At 26.0% G+C, this 20,748-nt stretch overlaps 1 protein-coding gene and 4 long non-coding RNA genes across 7 annotated transcripts; 4 read left to right on the forward strand and 1 right to left on the reverse strand.

Moving 5' to 3' along the window:
- Positions 1 to 6,881: 6,881 nt before the first annotated feature.
- On the forward strand, positions 6,882 to 8,337 carry LOC148233806 (uncharacterized). Its single transcript, XM_088188845.1, has 4 exons — positions 6,882 to 7,335; positions 7,407 to 7,697; positions 7,766 to 7,866; positions 7,935 to 8,337. The coding sequence occupies exons 1-4, from the start codon at positions 7,306 to 7,308 to the stop codon at positions 8,128 to 8,130; spliced, it is 618 nt and encodes a 205-aa protein (XP_088044971.1). The 5' UTR covers positions 6,882 to 7,305; the 3' UTR covers positions 8,131 to 8,337.
- A 281-nt stretch (positions 8,338 to 8,618) lies between these two features.
- LOC148233807 (uncharacterized) lies at positions 8,619 to 10,724 on the reverse strand. Of its 3 annotated transcripts, XR_015810219.1 has the most exons (4): positions 10,566 to 10,724; positions 10,430 to 10,498; positions 10,284 to 10,363; positions 8,619 to 10,208 (listed from the first exon to the last, which is right to left on the reverse strand). It is a non-coding gene; the product is annotated as an uncharacterized LOC148233807 (long non-coding RNA). The 3 variants fall into 3 exon arrangements; XR_015810218.1 differs by having other exon boundaries at positions 10,430 to 10,724; XR_015810216.1 differs by having other exon boundaries at positions 8,619 to 9,971; positions 10,085 to 10,208; positions 10,284 to 10,724.
- Positions 10,725 to 14,688: 3,964 nt separating this feature from the next.
- On the forward strand, positions 14,689 to 16,157 carry LOC148233808 (uncharacterized). The gene is made up of 3 exons (XR_015810256.1): positions 14,689 to 14,885; positions 14,953 to 15,061; positions 15,123 to 16,157. It is a non-coding gene; the product is annotated as an uncharacterized LOC148233808 (long non-coding RNA).
- A 2,766-nt stretch (positions 16,158 to 18,923) lies between these two features.
- Positions 18,924 to 19,485, forward strand: LOC148233809 (uncharacterized). Its single transcript, XR_015810274.1, has 3 exons — positions 18,924 to 19,007; positions 19,119 to 19,182; positions 19,257 to 19,485. It is a non-coding gene; the product is annotated as an uncharacterized LOC148233809 (long non-coding RNA).
- Positions 19,486 to 19,499: 14 nt separating this feature from the next.
- On the forward strand, positions 19,500 to 20,321 carry LOC148233810 (uncharacterized). Its single transcript, XR_015810273.1, has 3 exons — positions 19,500 to 19,632; positions 19,733 to 19,811; positions 19,877 to 20,321. It is a non-coding gene; the product is annotated as an uncharacterized LOC148233810 (long non-coding RNA).
- The last annotated feature ends 427 nt before the right edge of the window (positions 20,322 to 20,748 follow it).

The following is a 20,748-nucleotide window of genomic DNA, read 5'->3' on the forward strand; positions in this document are numbered from 1 at the left end:
ATATGCCAAAAAAAACATAATAAACACTTCGTTAATCATGTCCGGTGTGGTAAAACACAGCGCAGAATACTCAACACATTAGTGTTAAAAGGAATTTATTATTTTCAGATGCGTCTTTTGCTTTGTAAGCAGAAAAAAACGCGCGTTTCCTTCTGAATTTTCTCGGAACAAGTGCGAAATTTCACATTAAACACAAACTTTTCCATTATTCGGCAATATGAATTGATGCATCTGATGAGATCAGCGTTCAGCTTCCTGAACTGGTGAATCAGAGTAAAACCATACCTCGTTTATGGACCGACTTGTTAATTCAGTGACTAATTAACGTTAGAACATAACGTTTGATGCGTGCATTGTGATGAAATATTAAAATAATTATAACACTTTATCTTTTTATAAACTTAAATGATTTTTCTTCAAATTTTTTTTATCCAGAAATTAATAATTTAAATATTACAAAAAAATCAAAGGTAATTCCGATATATTCTGTGGAAGTTTCTCTAGCCAAAATGTTCCCACCGAGATCGTAGGAATAAACTGATGGTGAACGGGTCGAGTAAATGACACGGTATGGCGTTTTCCAACACTAAAATCATTCTGTCATGAGCGCTCACATCCTGAGAGGGACTCCATTATACAAGCACCGTAGCAGAGAGAGATCAAATTCCGCTATACGACCGCTGTCATGCCACCTACAAGACCCCTGAGGGTCTTCCACCAACAACATCCCTGCGCCAGCTTCTCCACCACTGTTTGGTGAAAATATATCTCCATATATCATTTGTCGCAATATGTAATATAATCTAATAAAATTCTGACTAGCTTCCACCTGCGTCACACCCCTCCTAAGAATTACTAACCCCGAAAGTAACCTACGCTGTTAGTTCAAAAAATCTTGCCTGAATTACAACCTTTAAAAATAAAATCGGTTACAATATCAGGCTCAGACGAATGTCCTTCTTAAACGTATCAATAATTAAACTTGCAGTTATTTTTACTCTTTGCCTCTGCATAAAAAAATACTAGTATGACAATAACGAATCATGATTATGTTTTGACATTTTAAATGAAGATCTAAACTCTTTTTTTATTAAGATAACAAATATAGCAGTACGCAACGACTCTTAAAATATCTCGTTGAAGATGTCATTCGAATTATAAAATACACATCGTTACAAAGCTTGGAAAAAAGATACATCACCTAGTGCATAAAATTATGTTTACGTTTTATCAAGATTATCGATGAGATAATAAATCAGATGTCTTTGAGGAACAAGCTGGTTTTGTATGTGGAAAAGGGGCACGATCAAGAAAATATCGTCTTATAATATTGTAAAAAGATATTTTCCTGATCATGATATTACATATCGTCAACAAAATAATCTTTATTTGCTTAGCAGAATATTCAATAAATTGAAAAAAAACAAGTATTTCAAATCAATTTATTACAATACATATAATTCTGTAAAATTAAGACATAATATAAAATCAATAATAATTTAAATATGGAATTTAGTAATAAAGAAACATTAGGTTTGTGACATATTATATATTCGTGTACAAATAAATATAATACGTAAATAAATAAATAGTGAAATTGAAAATGTAATGCATACTACAAATACATCTTTCTAATTTAAGTTATTTAAGTAAAATAAATTAATATATAAAAGTCATTTTAAAATCACATTCGTGGCAAGATTATTTATTAGTTAATTTTAAATTAATAAAAATAAAATATTATACTATAATAATCAATAACCATAATATCCTGTAATTGGATAGTAGGAATGAGTTTTGTAATCATACACTAAAAATTTAGGAGGACCATTTTGATAATTTTGTTCATAATTATATGGTTTTTGAGTTGTACTGCGATAATACTGGTTATAATTATCGTAATAATTAAAGGGTTTCTGAGTTGTACTGCGATAATACTGGTCATAATTATCGTAATAGTTATACGGCTTCTGTGTTGTACTGCGATAATACTGGTCATAATTATCATAATAATTATTAGGTGCCTGAGTTGTTGTTCTGTAATGTTGTCTATATATCTTCTTTTTAGTCACCCTTTGCTTTTTATAACGAAACAGGGGTCTGAATACTATATTTTCAGCTGTTTCCAACATATCGTCATCTGCAGCTACTGCTTTATCTTTGTCTTCATCGAGAGATGATCCACTGTCAATTGTATTCTCAACATTGTCCATCAATTTACCGTTCAGGTTGAAATTATCTTGTTTTTTTATTGTGTTGTCGAAGTTTTGAACCGAAGGTTTTAAGATACTTATTGGTTCAAGTGGCATCGCCGAGCATAATTGTAATAGTAAAGAGATCTGAAATAAAATTAAAAATGTTAAAAACTATTTAAAATTTCTCTTAAATAATTTTAATGTACACATATGAAATAAGAAAGTCTTAGTGTTATTTGCACATAGGTATGTACGTTTATTTTATAACAACATAAATGAAAGGTGCTATTTACATGTCATAAGTTTAGACGAAATCAAATTATAATTTAGTTAAATATATACTATCAACATATTAGGGTAATGAAATAATATTAAAATTGTATGTAGGGTATTTTTATACAACAAAATTTGGCTTTCTACAGAAAGACTTATCCGATTACAAAAATCGTATATATATAATATATAAGTATATATAATACAGACAGGTGGTTCATAAAATAATTACGTAATTAAAAAATGCTTGAGAATAAATATAATTATTTAAACTTTCTTATAATTTGTGATATGCCTTTTTAATAAGAAAAAATAGTTTATTTCATAATAACGTTTAATGGAAATTTCTTCAAAAGAAAGTCAATGTACTATATATTTTATATAGAGGACAATTTAAATGAGCAGTACTATATAAAATAATTGTAACATAAGAATAACTGTTTGTGGATTAATATTGAACAGATTAGATGCGAGAGTATTGGTCATAAAGTATTGGTCATAAAGTAGTGCGAGAGTATTGGTAAATAATTCACTGCAACGAATCATTTTCCGAAGATTTACACAAATGTACAAACAATTAATTTTGTGGAACAAAATATTTATTTAAATGCACATATCTCTTAAAATAATTTCCTGGTAAATTACACTTATTGTAAATATCAATAACTATGTATGTGATATACGCATTTAAAAAATATATTAGTCCATTTGGCCCTTTATTCATAAATTAATATATGACATTAAATACAAAAATAAAATAGCTCTGCCATAGTAATATGGATTAAAAGTAGTCAATTTATTTTCAGTAACCTCGAAACTATTATTTAATTATGAAAATATATAAGATGCAGTTGAGGCTTCAATCAAATAAGGTTAAATTTATTTTTTATTATTTTTACCAAAATTTTTAATGTATCCTAAAAAATGGTAATATTTTCTAAAATCAAATATTTTTTAAATTATTTAAAAAGAGATACTCAAGAGTATCAGTATTTTAAATAAATGTGTGCTTAAGACTTCACAAACGTACAAAATAATTTAGATAAAATGTGAAATAAAGTTATATTTGCTTATAAATATAAAAATTAAATTTATTAAAAAAATGTATAAATTTAACGTAAAATATTATCAATTTTATCACAATTTTATATACTGCTACTTTAATAAAACAATTTATTTTAATAATATATAAAATACGATATTACTTATCTAATATATATGTATTATATTTATTATTAAATGAATTTAAAAACCTATAAAATACATACTTTGCTAATAAAAATATACACAGATAAGTACCGAAAAACATTACACTATATAGATATATGTATATGATTAAAAAAACTTTTTAATACACTTCTCACCATTTCAGACGGTTTTTAGATATCATAGCACAAGCACCATAAACACAAAATAAACTGATAATTTGCAAAAACACCATGAACACAAATCGATACTCACAACAATATACGCATTGATTAACTTCTTCATTTCTTATACTTTTTTTTCAACTATCTAAAGTTCGGATCAGTTTACTCGAAATAATCGACTAAGTATTATCAATAACTGCAACCATATATATATATGAAGCGTTAACACATTTGCCGAAACAAAAAACTTAATAAACACTTCGTTAATCATGTCCGGGGTGGTAAATCAACGTGTAGAATATTTCAATATACTGTTAATAAAAAATATTTATTTCAGGTGTGTTTTCTAGCTTTTAAACTGAAAAATAGCGTATTTTTTCTTACGAGTTTTCTCGAATTAAGTTTGATTTTATGGTTTAAACACAATGTTTTCTCTTGTTTGACAACACGAGATCTTGCATCTGATGACATAAAGGTTCAGCTTCCCTACTGGTGAATCAGAGTAAAATCATACCACGTTTATGGATCGACATGTTAATTTTGTGACGAATCAATGTGAGATGAGAGCGTATGATACGTGTAATATGACGAAAAAGAGATGAGACTAAATATTAAAAAAAAGTAAAATTCATTATTAGGGGATTTATTTTATTTCGATAAAGTAAACAATGACTAGGCTAGCTTACAAATAAATCATTTTAAAATTAATTCAGCAGCTCCAAATGTGCCTCTCGAGGAGCGATCATAATTCTCGGTCTCGTCCATTATTCTTGCCTGTAAAGGATAGGACTGGAGCACTTGCCAACTCTTCATTGGCAATGATCGTATGACTGCTCAAAACTGTGCATTTTGATATTTTTTGGTGCACATATTTGGTTCAATTCGTGTGGGACAATGCATTTAATTTGATGTGATCTGTGTCTGACCTTTTTTCATGTTTTTAATTAAATGTGTATATATGTAGATTTTTAAACATTACATATTAGGGCAACCTGTCAGATTTAATAAATAAATATATAAAATAATCAGATATCAATAGGTATTTAATTATTGAAATTTCTGCTATAAATTGTATTTTTTTTAAGCAATATTAAAAAAATGTTGTTATGCATAGATTTTACCACCTTTAAAATTAATCAGCTGGGTATAAAAACAATATATTCATACAACAAATAAATAATTTATTATACTTTTAAATCATACATATTGCATTTATCAGGTGATATAAATTTACTATGTTTTTTTTTAGCAAAATGAAAATTGCTCATGAGTTGTGTACTATAAAAATAAATATTATTAAATTATCATATATTTTTGTTTATAATAAATCATGACAGTTTCATTATGTTCTAAAGAAAAGTTAAACCGTCACGAGAATAGTCACGACGATCTACATATATATATATATGTACATTTACTATAATGAGGTCAATACCATATAACTTTTCATGCATTAAATGCGTGATATATTTTGTGTATATTTCTAGAATGTTAAAACTATTTTACATTTGCTAATAAAAAGTAATTCAGTATTTAAATATTAACCAATCATTGAACATTGCTCATTACGGTTTGATTACATAATATTATTATCTGTACTTTTAATAAACGAAATCCTGTTACTTGTCGACAAATTTAACCACAAGCGATAGCTCGTTTCCCGTGCCGAGATTATTTGGCACTTAACTTTTTAAAGAATTTTATAATCTATGTTATTAAACGAAAAAGTCGCATTTGATAAAAAAAATTGACCCATAGTAAAATTTTATCTTAAAAAAAACAATTTTAACCTTATGATATTTAAGATATGCAATCAAAATTAAATTGTTTTGCTCGAATGTTATTATTTTAATAAACACTTGTTATTTATTATTATATACAAAAAAATATGATACTTATTACTTTATTTAAAAAACCACGTATAGATTATTTGGTAATAAGTGAGTCATTTTTCTTCTTAATTAGAGATCCAATTATTAAAAACTGAATCATTCTTGTGATGGAAAACAATTAATTTAATATATTTATAGTTTCTTGAGCACGCGCCAGTTTTAAGATTAGCGCATTTATTTTTGATATAGCATAATACATTTAAATTTAAGCTAAATGGTTTTTATATGACGTTTCATTTTGCACATTTCTGAAGGACTGATGATTTAATAAAACATTTTTAATAAAATAGTTAAATATAACACAAGTATATATGAAAAATTCTTCTTGTTGTGATTAAATATAAATGCACAGCATTATTGCTTGAGGTAACTTAACTAAATCTCAGTTTTTATATCATGCATTTTTTTTTATTTACCAACATAATGCTGCAGAGTGTTGGATATGAATTATGTTCTAGGCACAATTACTTAACTGTAATGTGGGTTAGTTATATTTTTTTAATTGAAAAGATAAGCTATTTTAAATTTTTGATGTAACAACTTAAATTGTTTTTACAATATAATATTTTAAATAGTCTGTATTTTATATTAAAAAAATAATACCTTAACCCTATAAGAGCTTAGTAAATGTGTCTAGAACATATTCTATATTCATATTATATTTAATTTATATCCAAATCTTTGATGCATAAATTAAAAAATAATATTTTTAATATTATAAATTAAAAAATAATATTTTTTTAATTTATAATATAATTTTTTTATTTATGCAGCGAAGATTTGGATATAAATTATGTTCTAGCCACAATTACTTAAGCTATTATAAAATTTAGTTATTATTTTTTTTTTAATATGAACTATTCCAAATTTTTGTTGGAACAACTAAAACACAAAAATTTACCATTTTTGTAATTATATATTTTTGTGACATTATATTTTTTAAATATAAAATAAAACGTCAAATATACTATTATTTTTTCATATATATTATATCATAATAATACCACTATTCATAGAAAAATAATGTTTTAGTCACAGTATATAAGAAGAAGTGTAAATGTTAATTGGAAAACAACTATGAATAAATATCCATTAAAAATATTATTTTTTAACATGTGCAGCTTATAAATGGATATGAATTATGTTCTGGATACAACTACTTATATCACTATATTAAGGTTTAGTTATTATTTTTTTAATTTAGAATACTAGTTACTGAGATTTAATTTTTTTGTTGTAACTACTAAAACAGTAACAAAATGTGCTATAAAAATATACATTTTTTTTATTAATTCTATATTTTTGACAATATATTTTTAAAAAAAAAATATAATAACATAAACTATACTACATCAAAAAAGCATTTAAGAAATTAAGACTGTATTTTCATTACACGATCACACACTTTCGCCCTAGGCGCCGAAGCAACTATGAAATTCCATTACACAAGATTGATCGTCGTTAAGGATGTAGTTCATTGAATTGTCTGTATAAATACCAGAATTTCACCAAATTAAATTAGTATACATCGATTGATCGTTCAGATACAGTGGTGCATTAATCACAACAGCAAAAATGGTGTCAAAGATCACCCTAATTTTATTGGTGAGTATTAATTCAAAAAACCCCATAAAACATCAATGTAATTTGTGAAAAATAACTTATATTTTTAACAGATTGCATTGGCTTTGGCCACTCCAGGAGACAGTTTTTTTATAAAGAAAAAGATTGCGGCAAAACTCATTCCTTGGGGAATCAAAGCTAAATTAGCAAAAAATCTATTCAAAATACCTAACATAATACCTTTTGGCATCAAGCCTATTTTACCTATCCCACATAAAATTCAACCTATCCACGCAGTCCAACATGTTCAACCAATAGTTCATTCAATTCAACCTGTCTATAAACATGTTTACGAAGCGCCACCTCCAGTTTACGAGGCACCTGCTCACGTATATGGTGCTCCAGTAAGTGTAACTAATATCATATCTAATCACTAACATGTCACAATATTAACAATATCTCTCTTTATCAGGTTGAAGTAAAACATGAACCACAGCAAGTTCATTTCAATCCCTCTCATCTGATTTCCATCGTCGACGATTTCAAATCAGAACCAGAAGTACCAGAATACAAGTAAGTTTCAATACGATGTTGCTAGTGTTTTAATGCATTTTATCTAATTGACTCATTGAATTTACCAGATTCAGCCCTTCTCTCGGATTCACCCATTATAACAAAGTCAAGTACTTCCCAATCGTGCAGCAGCCGATCGTTCACCCTGTGATTCATCCAATCGTACATACCGTGTATCCACCAAAGCCCACATATGGTCCACCACCTGAGCTTCCAACGATAAACTACCCACCACCAACCGGACCATACCCGGGAAAGCAATAGATTTATTATTATTGTTTTATTATTATTGAATTTGTAGTTAAATAAATTATTTTGTTAATATTATACGAAAAATAAAATATATGAATATAAACGATTGTTTTATCAATGAAAAACGTGAAAATGTATAGAGAATATCAATATATCAAATATATATTATTCGCAATTAAAAAAAGTATAATGAAAATATATAGATAAATACATATTAATGCAATTGCAATTTAGTTATTTTATTCTTTTAAAATAATTTAAAGTAGTAATATTAAAAATAACTTATATTATGAAAATTCATTATCATAAACCATATGGTTCACTACTTTATTTGAAGAAAACTAAATTTTGCACCGAAAGATTTACTATTGTTATTGAATATTTAGATACAATTTTAATACTTACCATAAGATCAATGTAAGTAACTAGTTTATCAATTTAATTAAAATATGTTATAGCAATAACGGAAAATACCGAAATAATATTAATATGGTGTAAGTTATTTTTTGTCATAATTTTAAATTTATAGATATTTATTACAATCAAATAATTACTGGTAATACATTGAAAATAAAATGTTTCCTAATAGTTAAGAATATCTTATATATAATTGTTCTAAGCCGCTTCCGCTTCCGGACGCGCATAACTTTAAACGAAACATTCTCCGTTCAATTATCTACTCTGTAAATCGTATCGCTTTGTATTAACGGTGTGTAACAATACACGTAAACAAAGGAAATATATTTAATTATAATAATAAATAATATTAAAAATTAAAATTGAATTTGTTCCGATTGATTTTCGAGCCGCCGGTAATGCGTTCTGTTGTTTCGACCAATCAAAAATAAGCATTCAAATATTCAAATAGCTTCGACCAATGAAAAATAAGCATTCAAATTCAAATAGACAGTACCGTGACAACACTTTTAAATAATTATTATTTAATAATAAAATTTTGCTACGCGACAATAATTTTCATTAATTCATCATTTGACTGAATAAAAATGAAATATATACATAATGTGTTGAGGATTAGAAGAATACATTGATTAAACTAGATAAACAATCATAAAATAATCATCGTAATGAAATTTTCAAATTTTGAATTCCCGGCGACGGGCTCCGAGGCCTAAAAGTGAGTTTTTGCTTTTATAAATAATCGGATTGCAAATTAACTAGGTGTGTTATAACTATGAAAATTAAATATATACATAATGTGTTTAGGATAAGAAGAATACATCGATTAAATTAGATAAACAATCATAAAACAATCTTTGTAATGAAATTTTCAAATTTTGAAATCCCGTCGCCGGGCTCCGAGGCCCGAAAGTGAGTTTTTCTTTTATATTACATAAACATTATCATTGCTTTCCGATTTAATACACATATACGTTAGATTTTAAGAATTTTAAATTAACCAGTTATGTTTTAAACATGAACGTGTAATATATCCTTAGTATGTGAGGATTGAAAGTTAATGTCGATCAAATCGGCGCTGTCGGACAGCTTATAAATGTGTAGTTTCTTGGATGTTATCTAATAAACGACATTTTACAATGATTATAAATATGTGATTGCATACCTGGAATAATCGATAGCCAAAATATCTAAGAGTGGGTTATTTTTAATTCCGATGTGGCAAAATATGTACAATTTTTGTTCTGTGCCATCATTCCTCTTTCTGAATAGCCAAATTTAAGATATTCAGTTACATCAAACTTATGTAGTATGTTCTTTATGAAAAGATAATACTTGCTGACAGTGACTTCAACATGAGTAGATTAACTCTTTGTTTATATATACCAATTCTACGTTGTAGCCATTTAGGTCATCAAATTGTTCCATCATTGCTTCTGAAAAGTAATTAAAAAATTATAAGAGTAAACATTGAACACATTATTACTACTATTATAATCCATAAATTAAATTTGAACGACAAACGAAGAACAAAATTAACGGAAATTACTGTAGAGGATTAAACACGTAGATTGACATATCTTCATCTTCTTCAAAATAGTCGCAATATGTCATACATTAATTGTTTGCCATACGTAAATGTTATTAGATCTCTCATTGATTCTGAAAATTGACTGCAAACGATACTATATATTGGGTAAAAAGTAACTTTTTGTTTACACTAATATGAGATTTTTCATTATTACTACCATTGTAATATGTTTAATTAACTTTGGCATGTATATCTTCAATTGCCAAATCACTGCTGTTTGTCTTTTAATATTAGATCCTAGAAAGTCAATAGTAATTTTGTTAGAATAACCGTGATATAGTATTCATATAACCAAACACTTACTGGCACACTCATAATTGATAATTTCGATTATAAAGTCTATAATTCCAATGGTAAATCACTTTGAATCATCTACAATTGTAACTTTTTAAGAAAAATGCTGTGATTATAACATATTTCACTGTTTATTTAATCGCACTAAGCTGTATCCCGGCGCGCGCTTGACCGATGACAGAAGAACTGTCACATATAAGAAATTCCGGGGAATACCGCTTATGGTATTTCCCCGGCGCGCTTGAGAACGAACTACGAAATTGATTTTATCGATTTAAATTGTAAAACACTTATCAATATATGTATAAAAATCATCAAATTATAAAAAAAATATTTTTTTTAAATATGTTTAGTTTATACGGTATTTAAAATATAATATAAATAATGTAATTTTTTTATTAGCTTCTCTTAACAGAAAAAATGTGTACTTACATTTTGACGAACGTTGCCAATTTAAAGTAATAGTTTTTAGAGAATTTTTAAAATTTCCTTTGAAAAAATATTTTCAACAAAAAGGGGCAAAGTTTAAAAATAAGTACTATTCGATAACAACCAACTACTAAACACATAGTGTTGCAAAAATCCTTCTTACTGACACCTTTGAAAGTAAACTACACAAAATTGTATATCACTAATTTTAATATTTTTTAAATTATAAAGTTTCAGAATAAAATTTCAAGATTTATTCAAAATATTTTTTTCAACTTTAAAAATATTTTTTATTTTATTATGGATTTTAAATATTCTTTATTTATTATGGATTTTAAATATGTTTATTTTATTATTAATTTTAAATAATGTGAAAACTTTTTGCATTTATTAATTATTAAAATATATAATACTGCGCAGAAAAAACATTTACTTTAAAAAATATATCAATCAAAATAAGTCAAAGTATTTTTTATTAAAGATAGACAAAGGTCTCAAAATTATTAATATTTTTAAAACGCATTTTTGGTCTAAAGTAACATATTAGGTGCTTGATATTTTCAGTTTATTATATCTTTCTAATTGGCTTTTATATTTACACATAAAACATATAAACAACTTTTTTTAATTATAAAGTAACTTATGGTGTAACTAAAAAACGCTCTTATTACTAAAATTTTAATTTATGATAAAATTGTGTTATATGCATCGTTAAAACGGGCCGCGAATTCCCAAAACACTCGCGTTAGAACGCCATAGTGACGTCACGATGATGTTTTACGCCGGCGTCAAAATCAGTTCCACAAATACTCACAGGCGTCGCTTCATACGTCGCTGCGATCGCGGGATCGGTTAGTCATAGATTGGATGATTCTGGACAATTACAAAATATACCGAAATGAGAAGAAATCAATACAATATCATTAAAAAAAGGTTAGGTTGTTTGGTTCTATAGTGAAGGTCGGCGCGAGCGGTAGCGAGGCGAAATATTGAAATTCCAGTATAACGAATCTTTAATTTGTCCCCGAAAAACTTTCATGCAAAATGTTTTCATTGTAATGAAGACTAATCTCAGCATAACAAAATATTTTGCTCCGAATTTAAGAATGACGTTATAACTTGACAAAATATTTCTAAGAATTCAGTTCATCATTGACTTGGGGTGTGCCAGATGTGTTCAAAAGCGACATTACAGGTGTTTCGTTGACCCTCAAACTTTTTTTATACAACATTTTTTCACAAATTTTATTGTGTTTCATACATTTTCCTTAAACAAGGACAAAAACGATCTGTCAACCTTATAAGAGGTTATTTTGATGCTGTAGTAATATAGTAATTAAAAATAAAATAAAAATATATCATCTTCCTTACATTCAATATAACGAATTTTCAGTACACCAAAATTTATTCATTGGTTTCGTGAGCTTCGCTGTATTGAAATTTCATAGTACAATTTTTAATTTATAATTATCTAGCCAAGTTTTAAACCTATTCATAAATGATATACAATATTTAGATTAATCATTAAATATCTAAGTTTCAATATAACGATAAAATCTAACGTTGTAAATCTAATAAATGATATAAAATGTTTTCTTCTGGAAATATTTAGTCAAGTTGTAAACCTATTTTTAAATGAATTAAAAATGTTAAGTAGTTTTTATAGATTGAACTATTTTGTCTATCATTGAAAATCTTAAATAGTAATGACCAATTTGAACCATTAAATTTTAAAAAATATTTAAAAAAATCAGAACGAAGCAAAAATTATATTTAAAACCCAAAAAGTTGAGGGTCCGGTATTCGCACACTCGCTAGCTATCGGTACCTCACGATAGTGAGGTACCGACAGCTAGTGGTATTATTAAATACCTAAAAGTATTGTATTATTTAAAAATAGTATTAAATAGACAATTTCACTTAAAATAAATTATTTTTAGAATAGGGCTTTATAGATATATTAAATATATAATATATTTTTTTATGAAGTGTGTAATACTAATTTTTAAGTATATAAATAATATAAACACGAAATTTACAAAAATGCTGTACAAAATTGAATGTAACTAATGAAAAATAATTATTTTATTTTTTAGAAATTAAAAATTAGTAAAATTAAATTTTTGTGGAATACTATAATCGCTTTGTAATTAGTTTTTATAAGATTCCTTTAAAGGATCAATAAAAAAAACAAGGACGTTTGTTCCTTGCGTTAATGAAAAAGAACAGCAGTTTAGTAGTCAGATGTAAAGAAACATGACTAAGCTTTTATATTTATTATTATATTCTCTCCGCAATTATTAGGAATTGCAAATATATCAATAATGTGTTTATTTATATTTTTAAATAATGTTTAAATTAAATTAATAAAAAAAAATGAATCAATATAATGATAAAAAATGCATTAATGTCAGACCACGAGACGGTTTAAGATTTATAGTTGTTGTAATATAATTTTCCTTGTTATGAAACTATTGATTTCGCAGTAATCAAGTTCATAGGGTATCATATGTTTGGTATGGAAGCAATGCCAATACAGCGATCACAAACTAGTGGCATGTAGTTTTAGATGACATAATTTGTGTGCATTAGAAATTACAATACCGGTTTCCATCATAATGAAATACAAATATTTGCTATACAACAGAGTAGATTTTTCTTCAACTCATGTGTTATTATGTTTTAGACTATTTATATTTTTGAATGAAACTAAAAAAACACTTTTAAATGTTATTTGTTTTATTTTAATGATTCAATATATAATTTACTTTTAATTTAATTATTTTTACCTCGCAATTGCTTTTTGATCACATTAGCATAAAATGTTAAAGGCTTTGATTTAAAATATTTCGATAGCACTCTTTTTACATCGTCTGTATTTGGTTATTTTCTATCTAAGAAGTATTTCATCGCTTGAAATAAATAGTAGTCGGAAGGAGCATGGTCTGGGGAATAAGGAGGATGAGATAAAACTTTTAAATCAAGTTCCTTGATTTTATCCAGTCAATTTGGCCACATGTTGTAGAAGTATTTTGCTAGTAAGAGATTTTTTTGATACATTTATATAACATGCCATATCGTAATAATTGTTTACATGGTAAAAATTCTGCCATCATAACTTTTGGAGCCCAATATCGGAATGTGGAATCATGAGTGCACCAACACATATTTATTTAATAAAGTACGCATGTATCAACGGTCAAAACAGACTGACTGTTGAAACTTAAATTACAAAAAAAAAACACAATTTTTTCGGGATATCCTAATATATTTTAAAGTAATTTATTCTAATTAAATATATATTATTGTAATAGATTTTAATTCATAAGTTATATAAGGATCAATATAATTATAATATATAAAAATATTGTATAGAATTTTGAATATTTCTTGGAAATCATCTACAAGAAAATATTTTTAATAAAATTCTACGAACCGATAAATAAATGAACTTGTGTTTGTAGTTATCCTTAAAGGGAATTAAATGATTGATAGTCTTATTATAAATAGGTTGGTTGCAAAATAAGTGTAGAAAATAGTTTTTTTATAATATAATTGAACTGAGCTTATATACGTATCTACAATATAAATTTATCACGCATAACAATATTTGTTAAAATATTCCGAAGAATTCAGAAAATATTTTTAAATGCTGTATAAAACTATAAAAAAGAGTACATTATATAAGTATTCTCCAGAAATATCTTCTCAAAAATATTTTAGTCAAACATCACTATAAATATGGCATACAAGTTCACGGTTAAACTGTGAATATTTCATGTATTGCACATACCATTTTTTAACACGCAGCGGCCTCGACGCTTGTTAATTAAATTATTATTTTATTAACAAATAAACTTAGCGTAACGATAAGAACAAACATTTATACCGCTGCAAGTTGTTTGTTTGGAATGGAATTTTTAAAAAAATGCATAGTATATAAATACGCTATCATCACTTCTAATTTATTGTTACGCCAATGATACACGACCGATATTGTAGTTCCCTATTTTTCAAAATGAATATACATTTTTGTGTGAGTTATTTTTATAGATACAAAAACTAGGTGAACTACGTTTTATTTACTGTATCATATACTTTAGATTCTCATGACAATCTCGTGTTTTATAATGCTAGTTCAATCTATGCCAAATGGCATTCAACAAATTGAGACTAAAATCAAAACAAAACTTGGAGAGCATGAAAATCATGGTAAGTATTTTAGATATTTTATATAAATATTAACAGATACTTTGATTTATTATTTTTATAGAAAAATGTGGTTTTGGAGTAGATGCTGATAATATGAGAGCAATGGACAGTGTAATAAACAACGATGCAAATTTTTGATACAAACATAAATAATTGTTATTATGTATTTATTTTTTGTGAATAAATATTTTAAGCTAAAATATGTATTATGTTATAATATTCACAATAACAATTACGTAATGTTCATAATTTTTTTTTGATATACGTGACAACTCGTTTTGATAAAAAAATACATTAAAATTTATCTCAAAACGACAGGTTACGCCATTTATTGTGATTAAAATGGATGCCAAAAATGAGCCAATGTCAAATACGTCCATCGATAACCTTCTCAAAAATATAATAATATACAAAAAGTTATGCAATATAAATAAATTAACTATGTTTAAGGAATTAATTACTTTATATTATTAATATTTTTAGTATTTCATTAAAAATTGTAATAAACAATTTAGGTGTACTATAAATATGTTTATAAAACCTTGGATATTTATATATTATTGTAAATATTTATTTCATATTAAATAACAATGATCAATCGAATAAGCTATCATGTAAAATATTAATATAGAATAACATATTTTAATTATATTTTATTATATTGTAATGATAATTTAACTGTATCATTACTTTAATATAAAAAATAAACATAACACAATATTAAACTTGCAATCTTTGAGAATTGTTATTACATATAATATTTAAATGGAAAAACCCAGATACGCGTGAAAAACATGAAATTAATCGCAAATAAAATATTAAATATCTAAATCGTGGTTCTAAACCATTTCTTGATTGTATTATACATTTTTTATTTCTAATTTTATGTAGTACAAATAATAATAACATATTTGAGCAGTTCAACATTTTTTAAATTATGTAGTACCTTCTATAATTACTTCTTTATATGTAATATATTACAATTACCATGTTTTTAACATTAATAATATCCAATTAGTGATATAACTTATGTAATTTTATTACTACATATATATTACATAAAAATAAACACTCAGATCTGGTGCATCTCATAAAATTGTAAGTAAAATAACACATATATATTTGATTAGAACTTTCATTAATTTATCTTTTTTATTTGTTTTTGTAATGAAAAATAATTAAATATGTTTATGATGTATTATGTATTGTGTCTCTTTAAACTTATTAGTTTATTTTGTAAAAATTTATATATGAATAAATTTCAATTTAATATATAAATGGTAATTTATAAATTTTATATAATAATTTTAGAAATAAATTTTCATTATTTATTTTTATAAAAACATTTTGATCCGCGCGTAACGCATGAAGCTTATCGCTAAATATATATATAATTGCTGGTTCAAAACTTAGCTATATGAATAAACATTTTGTTTTGTTTGTATTGTGTATGTCTTAAGTGCTCTTCATTTTATAATAATTGTCTCTATTTGATTTCAGAGGCATACAACATTTTTTTTGATTAACTGATAATGCAACTGCCACATAACTTCAATGTAAAAATATGTAAATACAATATATAACCGGTAAACCCTAAACATTTTTTAACGATATTTTAGGGTAAAATATACATGATTTAATTTTGTTAATATATAACATCAGTGCTTAATTCATAAAGTCGGTGGCTTAATATCCAATTTCTAGTTTTAAACTTGGCTAAATTAATTTATTATTTTTTTCTTTGTACTGTTTTTTTTAATATACAAATATAAATAGTATTTTTTATAATTGCAAAGATTTTTTAATAAATTACATTTAAAATACAACAGTTTTTAACTTGGCTGTAATTTGTGATATGATATATATATATAGGTATCTGTTCTCGCCGTAGAACTGCGTCGTTGTCATCTTCAAGTCGTATCGAATACTAAGTCGAACTCTTGAACATTTGGTGTGGCTGCTCGGGTTGACTAAATCAGATTATCAAAGTAAAAGCAATCGTTTTTTTATTTGGTCCGTACGAATTCAGCTGAATTCATGATATTCCAAATCAAAAGCAAAGTGGTAGTTTTGATGGAAGTGATTTTGTACGGTTTTGTTTTTAGTGAATTACGGAGGTTCAACATCTCTTCCGATTCTCAATCCTTGAAACGAGACTCATTCTTTTTATTTAATACAAATCTTATCAGATTATTGGCATACATTTTGCGACGGCTTTACTCCTTAAAATGTGCAATTCGAGGATGCTTGACTTTATTTTTTTTAAAATAAGGTATGAGTGCAATTTCTTCCGAGCTTTTGGATTCCGCTCGGTAATACATTACCATATTTGTTTTTTACTTTGATATTGAATCTGAAGAATGCAAATCTATTTGTTCTATAATCTTATGTACGAACCTTTAATAACAATAACGGGTTGATCCTACGGCATAATACATAATTTGTTAGATTTTGTGGCGTATGTAACAGCATAGATGTAGATTCAAAATTGTTACGGTCCAACTTTTTTGTTCAAGTACGGTCCAACGGTCATCAGAACTATTAATTTAAACCCGTTAATGGACATCCATGCGGTTATACATATATTACGATGAAAACTTTGATTCACTCAAGGGATTATCTATTAGTATTTTCTGGATTTGTAGCCGAGTAGATATTCAGACAGTTACATGCCAGAAAAGTTGTTTGATATACAGTTTTTTTCACATAAATATATAATGTGTACCGACTTTCTATAAAATTGTAGGTGCTAATATCGAGTGAAGAGTCGTCGTGCTTTGCAGTTGTTAAAATAGTGATTCTCTCTGGTCTCCGGTTCCTCACGGTTAACTGAGTCGAGTTGATGAGTCTGAAGAGTCCAGGAGTAGTCGTTTTGGGACAAAACGAATGACAAATAATGCCAATTTAGGACCAAGTGGCATTATTATTTACCTTCGCTTTCATTACAACCTTTGACTAAATAAAACTGCCGTGCCACAAATGGCCATGAATATTATTTCTAGACGTGTGTCTCGAAGCTAATAGGGTTTTGATATTTTTCTGTAATATATGTGTTTTGAAACGCTGCGTGGCAACTATAAGCAAATTCTGCATAGCTTAGTTCTTACAATAAATCGTCAGATTTATTATGTTTTGTTGTTTCTTGAGCTTTCTAGAAGAACATTGATGGAACTCTTACAGTTTCGACGCAACTATTATGGATAGTCCCGATGGCTTAAGTATGTAAAAATAAAATAATTTTATTTTGATTATAGATCTTTCTACTAATATATATATATATATACATTTTCAATGTTATCTGATTTTATAAAATACAACAGTATTAAAGTATTTTAGTTTAACATTTTTTTTTATTATATATGTAGATGTATTACGATTAAATTATATTTTTAATAAGTAATAAATAAAGAATACTATAAAATAACATTTTATATAATGCATAAGAGCATTATATAAAATATTATTTTTGCATCACAAACTCGGTATATGTAATTTAATATAGATTAAATTAAATATCATGATTAATTGTACTACAGCAGTCGAGATGATGGTGGAAAAATGGGAATGTTTTTATATCAATATTTTATAAAATAAGCCAACATGATAGCAGTTCACTAATATGCTATTTAGAAACAGACTATTACTATTTACAATAAATACAAAAATAAATATAATACTATTTGCAATAATATAGAAAACTTTCATATTAATTAATATTATTTTTAAATACTCTCCGTTGATTTGCAATGTTTATTGCATCAACTAAATTTGTAACGTGTTATTGGAATCAATTTAATAACAAAACATGGTGAAAACAACAAAGATAAACAATTTAATCGGAAAAAAGATACCCTGCACTTCACCTTTTCCATATTTTCGTATATAAGCAACGAAAAATATTAATTTAATTTAAGTTTTTCTGGACTGCGCCAAAATGAAGTTCTGGGTTAGTAAAAATCTAGTAAAATATTGTGGTTCAATACAAAATCATATACACAAGCGTATGATTTTACAATGTTATAAATTCAATATGTAATCAAATATATTAATATTTCAGGCTGTATTTTTCTTCATGGTTTTATTGGTGGTAGCTATCCAAGCCGATCACAAGAAAGCTGATGGTTTGCCTAATATAACATAAAAAAAATATATCAGATAATTGTATAATATTAATATTTAATTATATAATACATAGGCCATCAAGTAGATCAACACAAAACTGCTCCAAAATTAGTTCACACAGGACATGAAACTCACCATGAACAAGCTGCAGCCCATAAATCGGGAAAAGTCAGTGATCATCACTCAACCACTCAACATAAAAAACATCATTAAGTGAAATGTAATACTGAAATACTTTATTGAATTTGACTTATAATTGAGAAATCATGATTTTTATACAATAAATATATTATTCATACAAACCTTGTTTTTGGAAGAATAACCGGTTAGAAAAATACACTCTCGACCTTGGAAAAAACTATTTAATACCTATATATTTTGAAAATGTAATATTTATTATCAAAAGTCGAATAGATTAACGTCTATAAGCAACAATAATGAACTTCATCGTAAGTTAAAAAAATAAATATATTATTTTGTCAAAATTAAAGTATATAGGTAAACCTAATATATGTTACATTTTATTTGTATGCTATTTATTTTTCAAAGATATACGTGTATTTGTGCATTTTCCTCGTTGCTTCGGCGTTTTTAAACGTTGAAGGAACCCAAAGAAGAAAAAGGGAAAGTTAGTACAAAAATGAATATTAAACCTTATATTAAATACGTACTTATTATAAATTTTCATTTCAGTTAAACCTACCTACCAATTTATTAAACTAGCTTCATCACTTCAGGCTGAAGATATTTTGGATATAGAGAAAACGAAATTTCATCCTGCAGACAGAAAAAAACGTGATATGTTTAAGAAGCATTCGTCTAGCAGTGAAAGTTATGAAGACTATTATTAAATCAAATTATTATATTAAAATATTGAAAAAAATACTATTTAAAAATTATTATTATCACATATATGAGCTATTTTTATGAACTTAAAATAACATTTATGTATGTATATTTTTACTTATAAAAAAATCAGTGAAATGCTTAAGAGATATTCATCGTTACTTATACGTAATAGAATTATTAACAATAATTAATAGATGAGTAATAAAAACATAGTTATAAAAATGATTTACAGCTAAGAAATAAACTAAATATAACTGTAATGCACAGTTATTTAATAATTATGTTTTATAAATAATGCGTTTTAATACTACGAAATATTTTCATTAATATTATTTCACAGCAAAATAATCATAGTCATTTTAAATACCAACATATACTATTTTATAGTACAAATTTATTCATTACATGGATGTGTTAGTTTTTGTTTGGTTTGGTAGTTTAGTATCATTACATTGTAATCTATATAAAAACCAGCATTGTCATATTTAAAAAAAAATATATTATAGACTTAGTTTATGAAATATCAACATGAATTTCGTTCAAGATTTATTAAAGTTTGTTACATTAAATTTATTTCTATTACTCTTCTTGTTAAGTTTGAGTCTATTTTATATGATAAAGTGAGCTACAAAATATTTGAGAAATGATATGTTTTATTTTACTTTATACCATTATTAACATAGCTACAAGATATATTTTGTTTATATGATATATTA

Source organism: Plectrocnemia conspersa, unplaced genomic scaffold (assembly GCF_051122295.1).
Source record: "Plectrocnemia conspersa isolate PC_06_02 unplaced genomic scaffold, ASM5112229v1 ptg000007l, whole genome shotgun sequence".
NCBI lineage: Eukaryota > Metazoa > Arthropoda > Insecta > Trichoptera > Polycentropodidae > Plectrocnemia > Plectrocnemia conspersa.

What these genes read in the sequence shown, in the direction of transcription:
- LOC148233806 (XM_088188845.1), top strand. Translation starts at nt 7,306, where the DNA reads ATGGTGTCAAAGATCACCCTAATTTTATTG. An exon ending in AGATCACCCTAATTTTATTG is followed by an intron (nt 7,336 to 7,406) that starts GTGAGTATTAAT and finishes TATTTTTAACAG; the next exon opens with ATTGCATTGGCTTTGGCCAC. An exon ending in CCAGAAGTACCAGAATACAA is followed by an intron (nt 7,867 to 7,934) that starts GTAAGTTTCAAT and finishes TGAATTTACCAG; the next exon opens with ATTCAGCCCTTCTCTCGGAT.